The 19,658-nt window shown below is 43.2% G+C and overlaps 1 protein-coding gene across 2 annotated transcripts in view; it reads right to left on the bottom strand.

The window, feature by feature from the left end:
* Nucleotides 1–438: 438 nt before the first annotated feature.
* Nucleotides 439–19,658, bottom strand: part of FGFR3 (fibroblast growth factor receptor 3) — a 53,731-nt gene continuing 34,511 nt past the window's right edge. Inside the window, exons 7-16 of one of the 2 annotated variants that reach the window (XM_025204446.1) lie at nt 17,338–17,528; nt 16,204–16,349; nt 15,975–16,096; nt 12,166–12,276; nt 10,832–11,022; nt 8,984–9,106; nt 7,761–7,831; nt 5,903–6,040; nt 4,322–4,427; nt 439–4,012 (exon numbers count right to left, since the gene is read on the bottom strand). In XM_025204446.1, the coding sequence (XP_025060231.1) occupies nt 3,848–4,012; nt 4,322–4,427; nt 5,903–6,040; nt 7,761–7,831; nt 8,984–9,106; nt 10,832–11,022; nt 12,166–12,276; nt 15,975–16,096; nt 16,204–16,349; nt 17,338–17,528 (1,364 nt within the window). In that variant the 3' untranslated portion in view covers nt 439–3,847. The remainder of the gene's footprint in view (nt 4,013–4,321; nt 4,428–5,902; nt 6,041–7,760; nt 7,832–8,983; nt 9,107–10,831; nt 11,023–12,165; nt 12,277–15,974; nt 16,097–16,203; nt 16,350–17,337; nt 17,529–19,658) is intronic. The other variant, XM_025204447.1, reaches the window with a different exon arrangement.

Here is a 19,658-nt window from a genome sequence, read left to right as displayed (position 1 = left end):
GGACCGGGGCTGAGTCTCTTTATACACAGACATCACAGATGTTGTAGGATTGTGAAATTACAGTTAAAGTCCCACCAGCATTTCCATTACAAGTTGTCGCCTCTGACTCTCCCCAGGAAATGTAATGCAAAGGTGTAACAACCCAACCGCCTGGATACATTTTCCTCTCACCTGCTTGAGCGACAGCATCATTGACCCTTCTCAGGCCAGTGCTGCACGGTTCTGAGTGCCCTGGATAATCAGGGAAGTCCCTGGGGACTGAGATAGCAGCTTTCGACTGAGAAGCAACAGCAGCAGCTGCTTGCAGGGCCTATGTGCTTTGTCATTAAACTTACCCGGCCCATGCTTATCAAGGCAAACTCCCAATCACTCAGTGCAATTTCTCTCTCAACGAGGAAAGCACAACTAGTCTCAAAGTAAGAGGAACGCATTCAAATACTCTTTAATGCCAAGGCCTTGGGGGACACTGACTCTCATGGAAAAACACCCTGCAGTGCTGTGCTCTGCTGCACTCAGTGGTGCTGAGTTACTGCACACCAAGTGATATCCTTGCCCGGCTGAAGTCAGTGGAAAAACTCCTGCTGGGTTCAAGCTGACCAGTTTGAGGGTGTTTATATTGATACAGATGAATCCTTTACAGGAAGGGAATAAGCTAGATTAATATAAGGTACCTTTATACCAGTATAACTATGCCCACAACAGGGTTTATAATGGTATAACATTGGTTAAAATGTTTTTATCAGTAGAAAACTGATGGGCTGGCCAGGCTTAAAAATATAGGGTAGTCCTGCCAGTGTATCTTTACTGCATCATGACAGATGCTGAAAAAACAGGAGCTCTGTTTTAAAGAACCCTAAACAGCGGGAAAACAAACTCAACGAGTCATTTCTTTTTATTGTTTTGGTAAAAGTAAGTCGCCGTGTTAACAAAAGCAGAATAGGTTTATTTAGTGTTCATTTCACACCTTTCACACCTGCTGCTGCCAGGCAAAGAAATACAGTATTAAAATAAACTGAACAGAGTTGCTCATTAAAAAAATTACGCTATGCAAATCTGTGGATTGTAACATCAACAGTATAAAATGTAACAAAGTTGGAAATGTTATTTTTTTTTTTTTTTTTTTTTTTTTTTTTAGCTTTTAAAGATAACAGTCCAGGCTATAAAACTATATAAGCATTGAATAAGAAATGTTAAAAAGTCAACAAGTCTACAACAGATACATCTTGTAAAAACTCAATAAATTATATATATTTATAATATCTAATAACATTTGAAATCATGCACAGTTTTGTACTTTTTTCACTACTGGAAAACCAATGCTTCAGGTACTGGGAATGTACGCAATTAGCAAACCTCTGTAAGAAAATACCCAAATTTTTTTTCTCTTTAAAATCTCAAAAACCAAAACCTATAGAAATCTACCTCAAACTTCCATTGAAGTAACCTCAAACTATAAATTATTTCTTTTATGACCAAAACTTTGTGGCTCCAAGAAAAAAAAATGCTAACGTGAAATGCGGCCACCCTGTCATTTTAAATCATTGATATGTAGTATGTCCAGGAAAAAAAAAAAAAAAAAAAAAATCAGGGTGCAATTACTATATTGCCTCTTCATGGTAGCAGGTAAAATGTTCTCATAAAAATATCTGCCATTGCCTGCTAGCTCCAAACTATATTTCCCCCTGCTTCTGTGCTCTGAAGCAGTTTTTTTGGCACACGGACATAAGTCGCCTACAGTTTTCAATGTAGCAAATTAGATATTATTGGCATTGTTCAAACATATATTAGATGCAAGAGAAAAATGCAGTCATTTCAGCTCCCCTTGACAGAATGTTGCTCCTCTTGCTATTTTGCCCACATGTAATTTCTTAGACCCCAAAATGGAAAGGTACCAGCAAATGAAGAAAAAAAAAACGTGCATCATCCAAAGTCAACATTTAGCTTTGCTGCATACTTGTTATTAAGTCAACCACAAAGAATACCTTCATTCGAAAATAGAAAAATAAACACCCACGCCCCCTTAATGAACAGTGGTTAAATTGATGGGAGAATTCTTGGCCCTATTTTTTTTTTCAAATAAGTAAAGATCACCTCTCTGCTCCTATTTGTTTGGATTTAACCACTGATGATGTATTGAAAAATAAACTTACCTTTGCTCACTGCAATCCAGGATAAACTAATATTTAAAAAAAATGAATACATATACATATGTATGTATGTATATATATATATAAAAAACATTAAATGTAATTTGTTAAAGGACTGTACATCTATACATTTTTTCAATATTTCCCATAAACACAAAAGAAAAACTTGATTAATATATTTTTTCTCCATTTTAATAAGTTAAAAACTTACTTAAACTCAGTGAAATTTTAAGTTTACAGTAATACTATGCTATTTAAACCAATGAACAGATATGTTAATGTCTATAAATAACTTTACAAATATACATGTTAAGGTACAATTTTTAAAACAAAACTGTGAAGATATAAAACAAAAACTTTTCTTTTGCCCAGATCAGTATATCCTAGATTGCAATGCTCTTCTTTTGAGAGATTTCCCTCTCAGTACTGATTTGTTGCATTAGTATTATACAATCTTTTATATATATATATACAGTATATATTTATAGATATGTACACAATTCTCTGGAATAAACCTTTTTGATATAAGTTAAAGGCTCTTGCCTACAGGTACCCGTAATTACTCTCTCCAAATCACTGCAGATAGACGAAGGCAACTTGCTCACTTTAAAGGGGAGAGCTACTGAACATATATATATGCTTCACTAGAACTTACCCTTTAAAGGCAAAAAAAAAATCCAAATCCATTTCATGAAAGTAAATTGTACCCAAATCCTTAGCTTCAGAAACATGGGCAAACCACTGAATTCAGATATGGCCCTGCAGAAAATCATGGGGCCATGATTCCCCAATAGGCAAGAAGTTACACAACCAGAGACATAAGTCTGTGCCTGATATGATTTAGCAATTTCCTGGAGAAAGGCGGTACCTTTATACCAGCAGCCTTGACACTTTCCTCCCCATACACATAAAAATGAACAGTTTAACATCACCTCCATTCATTGGCCCTTCTGTTTGGAATGTACTTGCTCTTCTGTATATACCAGTCACTCCCAGCTCTAGTGCAAGCATGGTATGACCTATATGGCTAAGCCACTGCCATTAACTCTAAGATGACACAACTATTTTATTTAGATATTTCTTTTTCAAAAAAGAAAAAAAAAAAGAAAGAAAAAAAAGAAAAGAAAAGGATTCCTTCCAAGTAGTTGGGTAAATCTACATGAAGTCCATATCAACAACAACAACAACAACAAAAATATAGATATTTATATAAATATATGAATCCCTGCAGGCAATGTGGCTTTTCAGCTCCACCAAAAAGGTTCATGTACAGATTGCATAAGCAAAGAATTTCTACATTCTTTACATTTTTTTTTTTTTTTTTTTAAAGGAAGATTTTTTCTTCTTCTTTGTATTGCAGGCACAGAACGGTAACTCTGGCACTCAATAATACATTACTGAAGGTCAAGAGGTCGGCACCCCATAGACTTAACATTCTGTTTTCGGAAAAAAAAAAAGATATAATCTTGGCAAGAGATTAGTTCCTTCAGGCCAAACAGTGCTTCTTGACTTCTTATACAGCAAATGGGGAAAAAAAACCCAACAAAGAAAAAACAACCCTCTACGGCTCAACAACAACAAAAATCGTCTTGAATTATCAAGCAGTTTCTTTCAAAGATCCTTCACTACCGTTGTCCTCGGCCTCCCCCAAGTCTACATTCGTGAGTTTTTTTTTTGTTGTCTGTGTGTGTGTTGAGTCATCATGTCCTGATGACACCATTACACTGCTGGTGTTTGGGAAGACATGGCTCATCTGGCAGAAGGTCATGTGCAAATACGGAGTCATCTCCCGAGGAGCAGGTGCTGTGTGTGTCCTGGCAGGCAGGAGAATACTGCTCAAATGGCACTGATAGGTCAAGGTACTCCTATGAGGCAAGGAAGGAGGAATAAAAAAAATCACTTGGAGATAAAGACAGCAATGAAACCACAGTACTTTCCCATTACTGCTATTACTGAGACCTGTGAATACTGGACACGCAGTCAAACTTCTTCCCCCAAAGTTGGAGGGTGTCTGGATCTGGGTTCACCCACTATTACGATAAAGACCATCTCTGAATTTTAGATCTAGGGCTGAACTGCAAACCAGTCCCAGCATTCAGGTGTAGTCAGCTGCAGGGCTTGGGTTCAGGTCATCGCTATCATGGATTAATCTATAGACTGTGGTAGACACTTACATCAGTTGATGTTACAGTGAGGACCCGGTCCAGGTCTTCAACAAGCTGCTTAAAGGTTGGCCTTTGAGATGGGACTGCATGCCAGCACTCCCTCATGATCATGTACCTGAGAAAAGACAGTAATATGTACTCACAAGAGTCATTCTCCAAAGAGCCCACACTCTCCATGCCCTGGCAGTTGCCAGCGTAAGACACTGCAGGGGCAAACAGTGACCCAGGTCCTTCAGAAAGGCACGTGGCTCCATCAGCTCCTGTGACTGACCGTCCCACCCAACATGACCTAGCCATCTGGGTGAGTACAATGATGCAGGGACAGTAAATTCAGCTGTTGTGCCAGAAGCAGAAATACCATTAAAAGGAGAGCCCACAGGAAAGTATCTCCTGCCTGGGGTCTTACTAAAGCACTGTACAAGAGTGCAGGAGAACAGGAGAAAAACAAAACACCTGGGCAGGAAGGATGAGGAAAAGGGTGGACTACAGAGTACTAAGGAAGGCAGCATGATCACTCAGTAACTTTAGTGCTTTGTCTGTCTAGCATGGGGCTCTTGATTGCATAGGAAGCACAGGCTGAGGCTTTCAATGGCCTGGAGCTCCTAGTCGCCTCAGACATGCATGCCCTTTGGCAGCAGGACCAGAAAGAAGGCTCTTCCAGCAGGGAGCAAGAGAAGCCAAATGGCCTGGGGAAGAGTAAAAAAGACAACAGTAAGGAACAGGGAGATAACATCCTTTCGATGGAATCCGATTGCATGATGCATCCTGAATAGTGATTTTTCCTGCCTCCGTCCCAGCGCAGTGCGTGAAGTTAGACATGGGCAATTAAGTGTTCCCTAATTCACGTTTGTTTGGGAAGTTACTGAAGCTGAAGTAACTCGGAAGGAACTAAGTGGAACGATGGCATTTTCTGACGCGCAGGACGGGCTTCTTAGCAATGGTTTCAGTGCCATAGGAGGTGTTTCTGATTTGTGTTGTGTCCAGGGTAGATAGAACGGCTTTCATTCCTCGTTATTATCTGTCGCTGTCAACTGGGTCAACCCCTTTTTCTACCTACACCTCACTGAATGACAATTTGGCCCACTTAAAATAACACTTAGGCAATGGAGCATTGAATGGAAAAAGGCACTGCAGTGCATCAAAGTCCCTTATTACAGGGGGCCCTGTGAAATATAACCCCTTGTCTGATCACTGCAGAGCACATGAAACAAATAAATAAAAAGGCAGGAAAAGTCATATTCACAAGGTAATTCACCAGGCAAATTCACAGATCAGAGCTGAATGCTAAATTGACATGAATCAACCAAGCATAGCATGTGTAGCTGCATATTTTGTCTGTCAGTCACATATTGAGTCTAAACGCATCAGGCTGGATAAGTCTATCTGGAGCCAACTGGACAATGGCACAGCAGGGACACACAGCAGGGCTGGCTAAATAGTAGTAAGTGGGGGTCAGACAAAGCAATGGCCAGGGGTATTTAGACACACAAGGAAGTGGACTGGAGAAATTGAATTAGGAAGGAAAATAAACTCCCACATCAAGCTGAGTCTCTAAAAATGAGGCCATTAGGCCTCCATGCTATCACTTACAGGTCATGAGTGCAGTTGGCTGGCTTGTCCATGCGATGGCCTTCTTTTAAGAGTTTGAAGAGTTCCTCGACTGGAATTCCCGGGTAGGGAGACCCACCCAAAGTAAAGATCTCCCAGAGCAGCACTCCAAAAGACCAGCTGGAAACCAAAGAAGGATCTTTAAAATTCAATGAGCTTTTTTTTTTTTTTTGCCCATTTTGCTTTATTCCTATGCAGCCATGCATAGCTAACAAAGTCATCAATAGCATGACTAATTGCCTAGGCCATTTTTACTAGTTACTTGGAGATCTCTGCTGATCCAACTCAATAGTAAAGAAATCCCGGGCACCAAGTCTGAAATTGAAATGAGCATTTAATCAGATAGGTGACAGCCCATCTATTACCCCCAGCTCTTTGTTAGGTCTTCCACCAGCTCCACTGAATGGAACAAATCAAATTATTCATGCACAGCTTCACTGAATTGCAGGCTTCAAACCACAGGCCACTAATTGTGCAAGCTGATACCAAAACTTGCTTGTTACAACCCTTATTTCACTGGCCCGGCTGGGAGAAAAATATCCCTACAAAAGTCAGCAGAGAACTAAGGTTACATGCCCTAGCACTGCAGCTGTGCTACATTTGAAAGTCCTCTTTTCAAAATATCTTTTGCCTTCTGCATTTCTTTTTTAGAACAAGGATTATCTGTCTGTCTCCCCAAGCTTAGATTTATCTATCACGCCCACTGCAGCATTACCTAAGCATGGAAACTATGATTTTAGATCAATGAGGCTACATGCTGAAATTCAGAGAAAGGGAAAATACCAATTTGTCTAGTGTTAAATGGAGAAATTGTATTAGCATGTGGAGATCCCACAGGTTTTTCTGTTTGCGCATGGATCCCACTATTAAAAAGTACAAAGCCAGCATGCTTAGTTGGGCTATTGGGCTTAGTTGGGCTATTTCAGCTTCCATAAAATAAAAATGGAGAGTCCCAAGTTCAGCTGTGATATGAAACAACATCTTAGCTTTCTCCGCTCTTTGCTCTAGTTAGAAACTGGGATGGTGTGGTTAATCATTAGACTGAGTGTCTAATGGACTTCATTTCTATTCTGGGCTGTGTCTTTTGCTTATAGTGTGGAGTCATGAAAGCTGACTAGGCAGGGTAAAAAGAAAAACATTGTCAAATAAACTAATCAATCCCCCACATGGCAAAATAAATCAGATAGTCCATTTGATGCATATTGTCTGGCTAGCTGTAGTCTGTCTGAAGTCTAACTAATTGGATTAAAATTCAGGGAAGTTTATAATAATTTTGTATAAACACAGATTGAAGCCTCTCTATGATTCAGTCTGCTCATCTATACAATGGATCGGAAACACCTGCCTATCTCCTTATCAGGATATTCAGAAGCTTACTGTAAATCCTAGGATGAAAATACTATCTGTGTGCGTTTACCAGTTGCAGTATGGCGATGCTGCTACAGTGCCATGCTTTAGTACTTTCCTTCTGGAAGTACTAAAGCATGGTGCGGTATGAGCGGTTACTGTGCCATGTGCGTGGTGCACCGTTAAATTTTGCTGCTATGGCGACGTAGCTGGCAAACACATGTAGACATGTGACTGCTAAGTTGCCACATTGCTGTAGGGTGACGTGTTGATGCACCCTATGAGGCCATAGTAAAGTCACCTGGGTAGAGCTGTATTTTAGAGTCAAATGCAGCATACAGAGAAGAGGATTTTGTTTGTTTGTTCGTACCAGTTTCCACCCGCACTGCGCAGGCCCCGAGTCCCATTTGCGTTTTGCAATGCATTTGTCTTTATGATCCTTTGGTATTTGTTTTGCTTTATGTTAAATGTTTTTAATGTGGGTAATGCTTACACATCGCTCTGGTGAGTGTAGACCCGGTCAAACAATGCTTCTGGAGCCATCCATTTCACAGGCAGCCGACCCTGTAATTAGGAAGACAAAGGGAATGTCCCATCAGCATATTCGCTCAGCCACAACGGCACCATCTGAATCTTCTATTCTAATCCAGTTTGAAACATTTTCATTAGCAACCACATCTGCTTCCCTGGTCACTGTGCAAGGCAAAAGTAGCCACATGTAAACAGATTATAACATCTGATCCCCTGATCTTCATGGACAATCTCTGCTGTAAACACCCTCTCTATAGCGTGCTGCATTTCATTGCCAAAACAGGTTTAGCGCATCAAAGCATCCACGTCTCAGCCTGAAAACAACATCCATCGCGTATAAAGGCAGCTAGGCTGCGGGCTTTCGAGAACGAAAGCCCACATTGCTCTCCCAGTTAAAATGCTGCTGAGGCCAAACTGTCAGGGAAACCTTCAAAAGCAGATTCCCAGCACAACTTCACCAAGATTCAAATCCCAGTCCCAGGGAAATCCAAGGCGGTGTTTTTGTCATTGACTTCAATGGGCCCACCCCTTGCTACCCACCAGGGACACAAATGTGGGTTGCAACATGTGACAAAAACCCGAAACGAGAAAGAGACGGACAGAATTCATTCCTGCAGGCCATCGAACCGCTACCGGATGCATTCCATTATTGTGGAGCCTGGGTCTCCCAATTCTTTGTATCCAATGCAAATAATTTTCCGCCATGGAAGTGAGGGACAGGTGTGAAATGCAGGAGACTCCAAGGGGAGGTGCCCATTGAAATGAGAAGCACTGGAGAGGTTTGGGGCTGACAAGGAGTTGGCTCTGTAACTGCAGAGCCATTATAACTGCAGCTACAGTGCATTGAAACAGCTTGGGGGCAGGGGGGCTGGGGTGTTCTTTGGTATCAATCGAGTTTCACTTTACTGAAGCTCGTTATAAACAGATCCCCATTTTATGACTTGGGTCCTCTAAAACAACTGGTGATGCTAGTAACAAAACTTCACTGAAGACCTGTCACGTATGGACTTATGTGCCTGTCCTGTGCCTCACTGCTACCCGCCTGTCTGCTACTAACTGGGCATAAGCAGATTTCTCAATGCAAGAATGTCCTTAAAACGGAGGTGCAGAACGGGCTGTGTGTTGAAGGATGAGTAACTCCTCAGCCACCAGGAATTCCCCTGTGCTCAGCAGCTCTGTACTCACATTGGTTGTTTTCTTGTAATAGTCGATGTTGTGAACATCTCTGGCTAGGCCGAAGTCAGCGATTTTCATCACATTGTCTTCAGTGACTAACACGTTCCTGGCTGCCAAGTCTCGATGAATGCACTGTGAAAGGCGAATAAATAAATAAATAAATATGGGCTTATTGAGCTGCTTATAGCTGGAATCAACAGCGAGCTGTGGTTTATGAGATGCTGTTTCATTTATTCAGAGGCCAGCCTATAAAGATGTGGGTGCCGTTTAATTCCCTGCTCTGTCTCATCACTGCCACACGCTGTCTCAGACGAGCCACACTCTAGCAGCATCTACTGCACAGACTCTCCTATCTGCTATCCCCACTATTCTTTATACAGGGGCAAGAGTACGGGCTAGTGGTTTACACAAGGGGTTGGCAACATTTCCTGGTGGTGGCTAGAATGGCCCAGTATGGGTTCAAGATGGGCTAGTGCCTGCTGCCACCACTGCTTCTCCTTACCTCTGCTTGCCCCCACATCCCAGCTGCAGTGCGATGCAGGAAAGCTCCCCACTGCCCAGCCACCAGGCAGTGTGGTGCAGCACAGATGAAGCCCCCAACTCCTACGCACCATCAAAGCCCGACCTGTGCAGGCTGGAACCAATGGCTCCACGGGCCGTAGGGTCCGAGCCTACTTTTACAGTAAACCAAATGAAATGAAGACACTGAGAATATTTCTTCAATGAATTCATGCCCCAAGAAGCAAAGTAAATTGGCTTGCTCTGAGCCCTGTGCTGCCATGGTGAGACTGCTCCAGTACCTGGGTGAGCCGACTTAAAGCTAACTTTGACTGCAGTGCAGCCACACCCTTAGATTTGGCTCCAGATCCACCAATGACTTGTGTAACCCTAAATCTTTCTAGGCCTTTGCTTTCCACAGATCTAAAATAGGATTATGTCATGTACTACAAGGTTTAAATTAACCAACGGGCTAGATTCTCCATTTACTCACATCAGCACAAATCAGCAATAGCTCATGTGAAGCTATTGGAAACAGGGGTGTACATGAGAGCAGCACCACAATCAATGTCTGTAAGGCACTTTTAGAGACTCCCAGGAGCATTTCTGTGGTCGGTATAGTTTTAATGGATCAAACCCACCACTGGTGTAACTAGCAGGACCTATGATCCACTGCTACCCTAACAAGAGTCGTTGCTCTTTCCAGAAATGAATGCCTGTCCCAGGCAGGATCTCTGCTTCCTCCTCAATGCCCCGTATTTATATTGACACTGAAAACAGGACCACAGGGGCGTCCAGGCCAGTCTTGGATGAGATTCTCCCTCAAAGTCACCTTCCATTTTGCTGTCAAAGGGACACTGCTGAGATGCAGCATATAACTTGCTGTGGCTCTAAACCCGACTGCTGCTGCCCTGGGATAGAGTCTGGAATTGACTGAGGCTCAGACAGCGGAAGCTTGATTTCCTCTGCATTTAGATGTTTCCATTGTGCAACACACGTGTTTACTTGCTGAAAACATGCATATAGGTCTCACTTTTCATACACATGCTACATTACCCTGGTATCCCCATGTTGTTCACAAAAGTTACTGTTGGACTGCTGACGACAGCCAAGGGAAGCCCTGCTAAGAAGTTCATATATGGCCTCAGCAATAAACAAGCGGGCTTCCAGGTCCTTAAGCGGACTTTTTCAGCCTATACCTATGCTTCTTGTATTAAAAAATAAAATTACATCCTTACAGGCTCTTAAGAAAAGAGAACTGATGTTTTATACCCATAAATTGCTCTGTACATTGCAAGTGCTTCCATCTACTTGGATGCATGCAATAAAACGAACACAGACTTTCTGCTTTCAACTCACTTTCTGAGAAGCCAAGTACTCCATGCCGCGGGCCACCTGATAGGCACATGAAACCAGATCTTTAAATGTTAACTGTTCCTCTGGCAGTTTGCAGGTGTCAAAGGAATAATCCATGCCGGGTGGCCGACGAGCCCTGAGATATTCCCGCAGATTCCCTTTTGATGCGTATTCTACCAAAACGTAGAGTGGGCCTGCAGATGAAAAACCAAAGAAGGAGGAATGTTGTTGGTAGTCCCATGTCACAGATGGAAGGCATGAGGCAGAGAGGTGAGGTGACTATGGGCAGTCACAAGGCAAGTCCATGGCTAATGTAAGGTCAGAGGGAAAGGATGGTCCAGTGACTAAAACCCACATTTGAGTCTGTGTTCCATCAGACTTCATATGTGAACCTCGGTCAAGCCACTTAACCTCTCTGTGCTTCGGTTCCTTATCCTTTAGAAGATGTTAACTGTACTTCCTATCTCACAGGGATGTTGTGAGGATAAATGCGTTAACACTGAAATACTACAGTATCCAGAGCCAGACAAATTCCTAAGAAAACTAGACATGAGAAGTGCTCGGGTCTGGGAGTCTCCATGCAGGTTTTGCAGCCAGTGGACTGCACTGCCTCTGATAAAATGTTACACAAACCCCACCACACCCTGCTGTCAAAGGGACACTGCTGAGATGTTAGGGTTAGTCACAGGGTAACCCTTAGTGTTACCCTGTGACTAAGCAGTATTATTTCCATGGGATGGGTAGGAAAGCAGAGACATGGAAGGGGCATTATATGACTTTCTCAATTCCAGAGTTCAAATTCTAATCCAGTACTTTAACCACTAGATAAATGCTTTGTCTAGCCAAATTTGAGGCATTCAGCGAGTAAATAATAATTAGTGACAGTCAAACCTTGCTCCCTCCAGTCCCAACATATCCTCTCCAGAGAGAGGAGAGCAAGACAATAACAAAAAGGAATGAAAAAAATCAGTAAAAAGTAACATTGATAACAGGAGGGGAGCCAGATATTTGGTTCTGTATGTAACAGCCTTTTCACTTAGCACAGCATATACCTATGACAGTAGTCAAGAGTGTCTTGGGAATAATTCCAGGGCATGAGGCTAGGATTAATCTTCCTCCCTCTGCATAACCTGAATATAGAGGCTTTAATTTAATATTTTTTTTATTGTAGGGGAAAAATATCCTTATGTCTGCTGGTTCAGGAAAATGTAGCATGTTTCTGTTAAAAGTAGCTGGGTTTACACATGGCTGAGCTCACACAGCGCTCACTCCACAGCAGAGAGAGACTGCATACTACCAACACTCCCCGCTGCTGCGGAAGTATGGGGGAGACCTACCATCCTGCGTGCAGGCACCTAAGAGGTTAATGATGTTTTTGTGTTTCCCAATCATTTTCATCATTTCCATTTCGGAGACCAGATCAGAGAGGTCCTTGTCTGTGGCATCATCTGGAGAACACAAGAGAGCAAGAAACTGTCAGGAATGGAACAGATATTATGATTTTGCTTTTCATGGTACTTGTATTCAAAGTACAGTAGTAATATATGGCAGTTGGCAGGTATTTAAGAACTGATACTGAATTTTGCCGCAAGCAAATTTACTGATTTGTTTTTAGCCAAAATCAGGACGAGTCAAAACACTGAAACTTTTACCTAAACAAACTCTAGAAAGGTTGATATGGGAATGGATGAGACTGCAACATGTCATTTTTCATTTTGATGTTTGGAAATGGAGAACTTTTAGTTTCCCATTTCAGGTCCAGGATACATGTCCCCAGCCCCCCTGGCCCTTTTTTCCTTCCCATTTGAATGCTTTCATTTGAATCTTTTGATCAAATGAATCTTCATTTAAATCTTTTCCCAATGGAAATGGATTGGGTAAAGTTTAAAGTTTGTAAAAAAGCTGGGTAAAACCAGTTCTTATACCTTTCGCTGCTGTGTAAGTAGAAAAAGGCGGAAAACAGTTACAAAATATGAGAATGTGGAGAAAAAGCCCCCAAAGTGACTAGAAAACCCACATCTACCAGATTCTAAAAAAAAAAAAAAAAAAAAAAAATCTCAAGATGAAACAAAAAACCCCCCATCAAATAATGTTTTTATGTTATCATCACTGGTAACTTTTCATTAATAAAACTGACACCTACATTGACCAATGGGATTTTTTATCAAAACCCCACTTCCCAATTGCAATTTTAAAGCCTTTTTCCCCCCGTGAGCACTATTATTAATCCAGAGATGCTCATGGTAGAGCTTCAGTCTGTCTGGTTTCTATTCTGCCCCCCAGGATAAATTCCATAATGTACAGTTGCTGTAGGGGATGATGGTAGTGGGCAGCTAAATTCACAATAGGCCAGTGATGAGTTCCCTTACCCAAAATGCAAGAGCACTGGGGTCAACCATAACTTCTGCCTGAAGGGATTCAAACCCATCTCTCTCCAATCCCAGAAGAATACCCCGACCACAAAGACATCAAGCAGCCTGAGACTGGGGCTGTCCCGTTTTGTACTGAATACTTAAATATTAATTGAGAAAGAGAATATTTTGCTCTTTCTGATTAGGGCACTCACCTGAGAGGTTTAACAGCAGGGTACCAGTCTTTGCTCAAGTGAATACTTAGGCATTTTTATACAAGGGAGAACAGCATCAAGGAGTGACTGAGGGCCCCCCATCCCAGAGCACCCCCTATCTAACCTGGTGATTAAGATACTGGAAAGGTGGACAACATGGGTAAAATAATAAAATCTTTTGAGCTAAGAAGGGACTTCTGGATACTGGCTGAATGCCCTAACCTATCAGGATATCAAATACAAGGAGAACCACCACACCAACTATGATTTTTTTTTTTTTTATGAATTGTGCCTGATTTTACTTGCATCAAAGATACCCAAAATGAGCCAACACAGAGTGTGCCTTTGTTGTGAAGAAGGCTAATGGCATATGGGGCTGCATTAGTAGAAGCCTTCCCAGCAGATCAAGGGAAGTGAATATTTTGCCTCTATTCAGCACTGGGGAGGCCACATCTGCAGCATTATGTTCAGTTTTGGGCCCCCCACTACAGAAAGGATGTGGAGAGAGTCCAGTGGAGGGTAACAAAAATGGTGAGGGAGCTGGGGAATTGACTTCTGAGGGGAGGCTCAGGGAACTGCGCTTATTTAGTCTGGAGAAAAGAAGACTGAGGAGGGATTTAATAGCAGCCTTCAGCTACCTGAAGAGGACGGAGCTCGACTGTTCTTGCATGTCCTCTATAGTGATGGCAGGTGACAGAACAAGGAGCAATGGTCTCAAGTTGCAGCAGGAGAAGTTTAGGTTGGATATTAGGAAAACTCTCTCACTAGGGCTAAGTACAGACAGTCAAAAAGCCCACGGCTGAATCAATTCAATCTAGGCTGCCTTCTCTAAGCTGCATACGTTGAACCGATAACCAACTGAACTGATGTTCAATTTTCAATTGGGAAAGGCAGGGGGATGCCTGCAATGACCCAGGCCAGTAGGCAGAAGGTGCTAGAGCTGGTCTCCCAGCCTGCTGGCCATTACCAGTCCAGCCAAGCGTTCTCCACTGGCTTTCCAGCACATGCCCCCAGCCCCCTGCTGTCCCCCACAGGGGGTTAAGGAGCCCCTGTCCGGGTGCTAGCCCGCTTTGGGGGGCCTCTCCCTCACAAGGTTTTCCCCAGCCTGGCAGCCCTGGGGAGCCGAGGGGAATCTCTCCCACCCCCCTTTCCCAGCTGACGATTGCTTCAGCTGCTGCCAGAGGAGAAAGGGAGAAAGAGTCCTTCCAGCCAGGTGCCTGCCCATTAGCCCAGCATGGTGGAACCGGGGAGCTCCCGTTTTGGGGAGCTTCCCCCCACCCCAGCCTAGGGTTCCCCTGGGATGGGGTGGAGGGAAGCTCCCCATGCTGGGCTAATGGGCAGGCACACGGCTGGGAGGACTCCCCTTCCTTCCTTGGGAAGGGGGGAGGGTTGCTGAGGGCTGAAAAGCCCCCACCACAGGAGCTTTCCCTCCCCCCACGTGCTGTGTAGACCCTGGCTAGGGGGGTCTGTTCCCCTGCCTCCCTCATCCTTATGGGCTGACAGACGCAGGCAGGAAGCAGGCTAAGGAGCAGAGAGGCAAGGCAGTCCCTGCTCTGCTGGAGCAGACAGCATAGCTCAGGGCTGCAAAGCATCTTGGGATGCTGGGGGACTGAGAGTTAACTTGAACCAGGAAGGAATCTGGGACAGAAGTTCCAGAAACAAGTTTGACCTAAATCAATCAAGTCTGATACTGCATCCAACCAGGTTTATCTTAAACCGGTTTTGGCCATTTTGAAAGCAGTTTATGTACACTGAACTTCTGTTCTGTTACAGGTTTAAACCAGTTTCCAATCAGTTTAACCGGTTTGTGTGCAACTTCTGTCCCTAGTCTAGGAGGGTAGTAAAACACTGGAACAGGTTACCCAGAGAGGCGGTGGAAGCTCCTTCCTTGGAGGTTTTTAAGACCTGGCTACACAAAGCTTTGGCTGGGATGATCTAGTTGGGGATGGTCCTGCTTTGAGCAGGGGTAGGATTAGATGACTTCTGAGGTCCTTTCCAGCCCTAATTTTCTACAATTCTATGAAATGGAATCCAAATGTTTAGTTTGGCCCAAAATGAATGTTTTCCCCTTCTTGTCTTGGCAACAACAAGAACAACAGTGTTTCGGCGCATTTCAACTGAACAGATTTTTTTTTTGTTTTGATTCAATCACTTCAAACCAAAAGAGAAATTGTTTGCACAGCCCTGCTCTCAAGAGAACCTCAACAAGGATATACCCGCGCTCTAAGTCTAGCTAGCTCTTCACAGTATCAGAAAGCCTCCCAGCTAGTATTTTACACTCATAACATGCCCGTGAAGCAGGGAAGTACGATCTCCAGTTTAGAGAGTGTGCTGAGTTGAATGCAGATCCACTGCCTTACTCAAAGTCCCACAGGAAGTTTGTGGCTGAGCTAGGAAATGAACCCTACCTTCTGATACATCAGTCCAGTGCTTGACCCACCGGAATATCCCACTTAAGGGTTGCCCTTCTTTGGTATTTATAATTTTCAAGTGGTACAAACCACAAAGGAAACAAAGGCAAATACCTCTGTAAAACTCTCCCCTGCTTCTGCCACTCCCTTCCCAGAAACTTTCCCATACCTTTCAACATCTTGACAGCTACAGTGATGGACTTGTTTGGTTTGTCCTTATCGATCCCAATTGCTTCTGCCATTACCACTTGACCAAAACAACCTTCACCCAGAGGCTTGCCCAGAGTCAGGCTGCAATGACAGATACAAACAAAAGCATCAATAAGAAACCAAGCTGATGTGCAGAATGAAGACAGAAGAGCAACCAAATATTTATTCAGTGTGTGGGTTTGACTGACCGAGATCTCATTAGTTCCCACTTGGGGTCAGCAGGAAGTTCGAGCTCTGAGACGTTAGCCAGCATTGGCCCATCGCTGGATGACAGTCGTGTGATTCTGACCAGCGGGGTATTCGAATTCATGGAAGAATTTGACTCCAGTGACACCTGCTTGAATAGAGCAAATGAGGTGTTATTGCCGACTGTCTCTAGATTGTATAAATGGATGGATTCCTTCAAAGGAAGCAGCCAAAAAAGAATCCGTCCGATCTTCAGTTACTAAAGTTTTCCCAATGAATTGCAACCTGGGAATTCAAAGTAATGTGTTCTGACTGTAGTAGGGCATAGACTTAATTACATAGAGCCAAGTCGTCCATTGGTGTAAATCAGTGTTACTCCATTGAAGCTGACTATCAATGCCAATTTACATCATCTGAGGATCTGGCCTGTATACAGTGTGTGCTTGTGCACGTGGACTCAGATCTTAGAGTCAGAAATTTCCCTTCCCAGTGCTTCAAAAGTCAATGCGTGGTTGAGACTATGCACTGAACCAGCAAGACCCACAGACCTGTTTAATGCAGATGTTCATTAGGCTGCAATACCAACCAACGATATACCTGTGCTGTGGCTAAGACTAGATATGATTACATGGTGCAAAGTGCAGTACATCCATAGGAGAAAGCTGGTCCAATTCTGCCCAGAGGTTCTGCTACTAGTTTCACTGGGAGCAGGATAGACACAACCAATATGCCAAATTTTCACCCCAGCCCTTCCCTCCTTGTAGACCAGGGATGCAGACCCTGTAGACTGTTGGATCACCTGTTTTCTGCTCGGTATTGTAAAGCAGAGCAGACTTAAGAAACTGTATGACTAGTGCTATGTAAGCATGGGTCTTTGGGAAACTGCTCGTCTAGGAGAGAGAAACTGGAAATAGTTAACTACCACAAGCTACACATTCACTGAAACAGGAGCAAATTAATCAAAATGAAATCAAATGACACATGGGGCCTAATCTCTTCTGAAGCTATGGGCTCACTGATGTTAATCAGGTTTTTGACGGAGCAGTGAATTCCAGCATCAGGTTTCTGTTCTAGAAAGGAGATTAGGGAGGACAGGGGAGGTTATAAGAGGGAATAGGAATCTTGTATCTACTTTCTGTTACCTGTCTCTTGAGAGGAAATTTGGAGACTTTCTGTACAGTGGGGGTGTTCATGGCTTTTTTGTTTGGCATCTTCATCCTCCAAATAATCACGACGGCAAGTGCCAGGATGAAGAGCACAGAACCAGTCCCATAGCTGAGGACGCCAGCATAAACAGAGCCAATGTCCACTTCCGCTATCTCTTCAGCTGCAGAGGAACAAGACATATGAGTCAGGAGGGCAGATGGGGTACAATGTGTGTAAGAAATTCAGGTAGGGCTGAATGAAAACTCACAGTAGCCAATGGGGATCTTCCTATTGACTTCAGTGGGGACTGAATGCCTCTCGAAGACCGAACGCGTCTTTGTGCATTCGCCTCTCTCGTGTGTCCAGAACCTCAGTGCCTTTCATGGATGTTTCAGGTATGCAAAGAATGCAGGATTGGGCACCTGTATTTCACTCGTCAGTTTTGCCCTCAATTAATTTTACATGGTTTAATCCCAGTGCTGGCAACCAACCATACAGCAATTCAAGCTAAGCTTTTAGTTCATCCCACCTGGATCTTAGAATCATAGAAAAACGGGGCTGGAAGTCCTTCAGGAGGTCATCTTGTCCAACTGCTTGAGCTCAAGGCAGGAACATCCCTGTCTAACCCATCCCAGACAAATGTTTGTCTAACCAGTAAAGGAACACTGCCAAGGAAAGCGAGTCTGTAACCTCTCTAGGTACTCTATTTCAGTGCTTAACCACCCTCCTAGTAAGAAAGTTCTTCCTAACATCCCGCCTGAATGTTGCAATTTAACTCCTTTACTTCTTGTCCTGCCCCTTGTCAAAGGGCGGTGAAGTTAAAATGGGACATTTGGGTGAGGTTAAAATGAAAAATGTTCTTAAAGGATCATTTATTACTCTCCAAAAGACCCATCCCATGACTTCAGGAGAATCAGCCTTTACATGGGATCACTGAACAGGTAGGGGCACTGTCATAGCCTTATGCATTTTGGTAACTACAGCATAACCAAATGTTAAATACAAGGGGCTCCATCCTGCAATTCTTGTTCAAGCCAAGCAGCACTCAAATAATCGTCCCCAACCCGTTCCATTCAGGATAGGCACTTTTACATTTAAACAGGTTCAGAATAAGATATAGAAATGGAGACACACAATGGTTCTTAATCAACAGTGGAACTCCTCATAGTGAAGTCCTTCTATTTCCTTTCCCAGTTATTTCCCTAAGGACTGTAACTTGAGCTGGCTAAACTGGGAAACATCAGTGGAGCTACAGTCACTGGCATAGGAGTAAAAAAACCTCACAGGAGAGCTCTCTCCAGGGGCAGTGCAGATGTGAATCATTTGAGCCCCAAACCAAGACCTATCAAAACCAGTGGGAGTCTTTCCACTGACTTCAGTGGGCTTTGAATCAGGCCCTATGGACATACCGTCCATAAGGGAACATGGAAGTGGGTATGCTGTAGGCGTAGGGTATGCCTAGCATATGGATATACAGGAATGCATAGCGGACAATCTGGGCAGTGGCAAGCCAGATACCAGCTGACCACAGGGCCAGAATGTGCCAGGTGTCGAGCTCTTCCCATTTCTTCTGAGGTCAATGGGAATTAAAGGGTTTCACAGGACCAGGACCTCTAATCAACAGGCAGGAAGTGCATTTACCCTGAAATACAGTATTGGGGTACAGAGGCCATCTCCTAGCTCTGCTGTTCACAAAGCTAAGTCCTCTGGTGTGGGGATGTTCTTTGCAAGGGTTGAGTCTTAAAAGTGGGAGATTTATTATGAACAGGCTGCAGTCAGCACCTCTCACATGCCAGCTGGTACAATTTGGGTATTGAATGATGGCTGGTTACAACTGAAGCATCCTTATATTGGAGTTCACTATAACGTTCCACTGTAGTATCTTTTTCATACGTTGTAAGTTCATATGCTTTAAAAGCAACAGCAATGATTTGATGATACAAGAGGCAGAGGCTTACAATAAGCTAAATCCAGACTCTCTAACCAACAAAAAAAATATATCTTTTTTTTTTTTTTTTTTTTTTTTTTTTTAAAATCGAGGGGATAGCAGAAGTGGAAACAGAATGAGACACCAGGATGGAACAGACTATTGTAGACCTGGCAAACAGACAGAGATAAGAACCAGCAGCTCCCAACTATATGAAGGCAAATCTTGGAAGGGACTCTCAGTCCCTTAATAAAGGCAATTATTAATATGAAAAAAAAAAAAATCACCAATTCACTGAAAATCATGGTTTAGAAATGCCAAAGTTTCTGGATCCGAAAAACATTCTGGGGGGTTGGGGGTGGGAAACCTGTATCTGTTTTATAA

The sequence above is a fragment of the Alligator sinensis genome, unplaced genomic scaffold (genome assembly GCF_000455745.1).
Source record: "Alligator sinensis unplaced genomic scaffold, ASM45574v1 scaffold445_2, whole genome shotgun sequence".
Taxonomy (NCBI): Eukaryota; Metazoa; Chordata; order Crocodylia; family Alligatoridae; genus Alligator; species Alligator sinensis.
The sequence above is the reverse complement of the archived record's forward strand: the minus strand, read 5'-3'. Positions and strand labels throughout refer to the sequence as shown.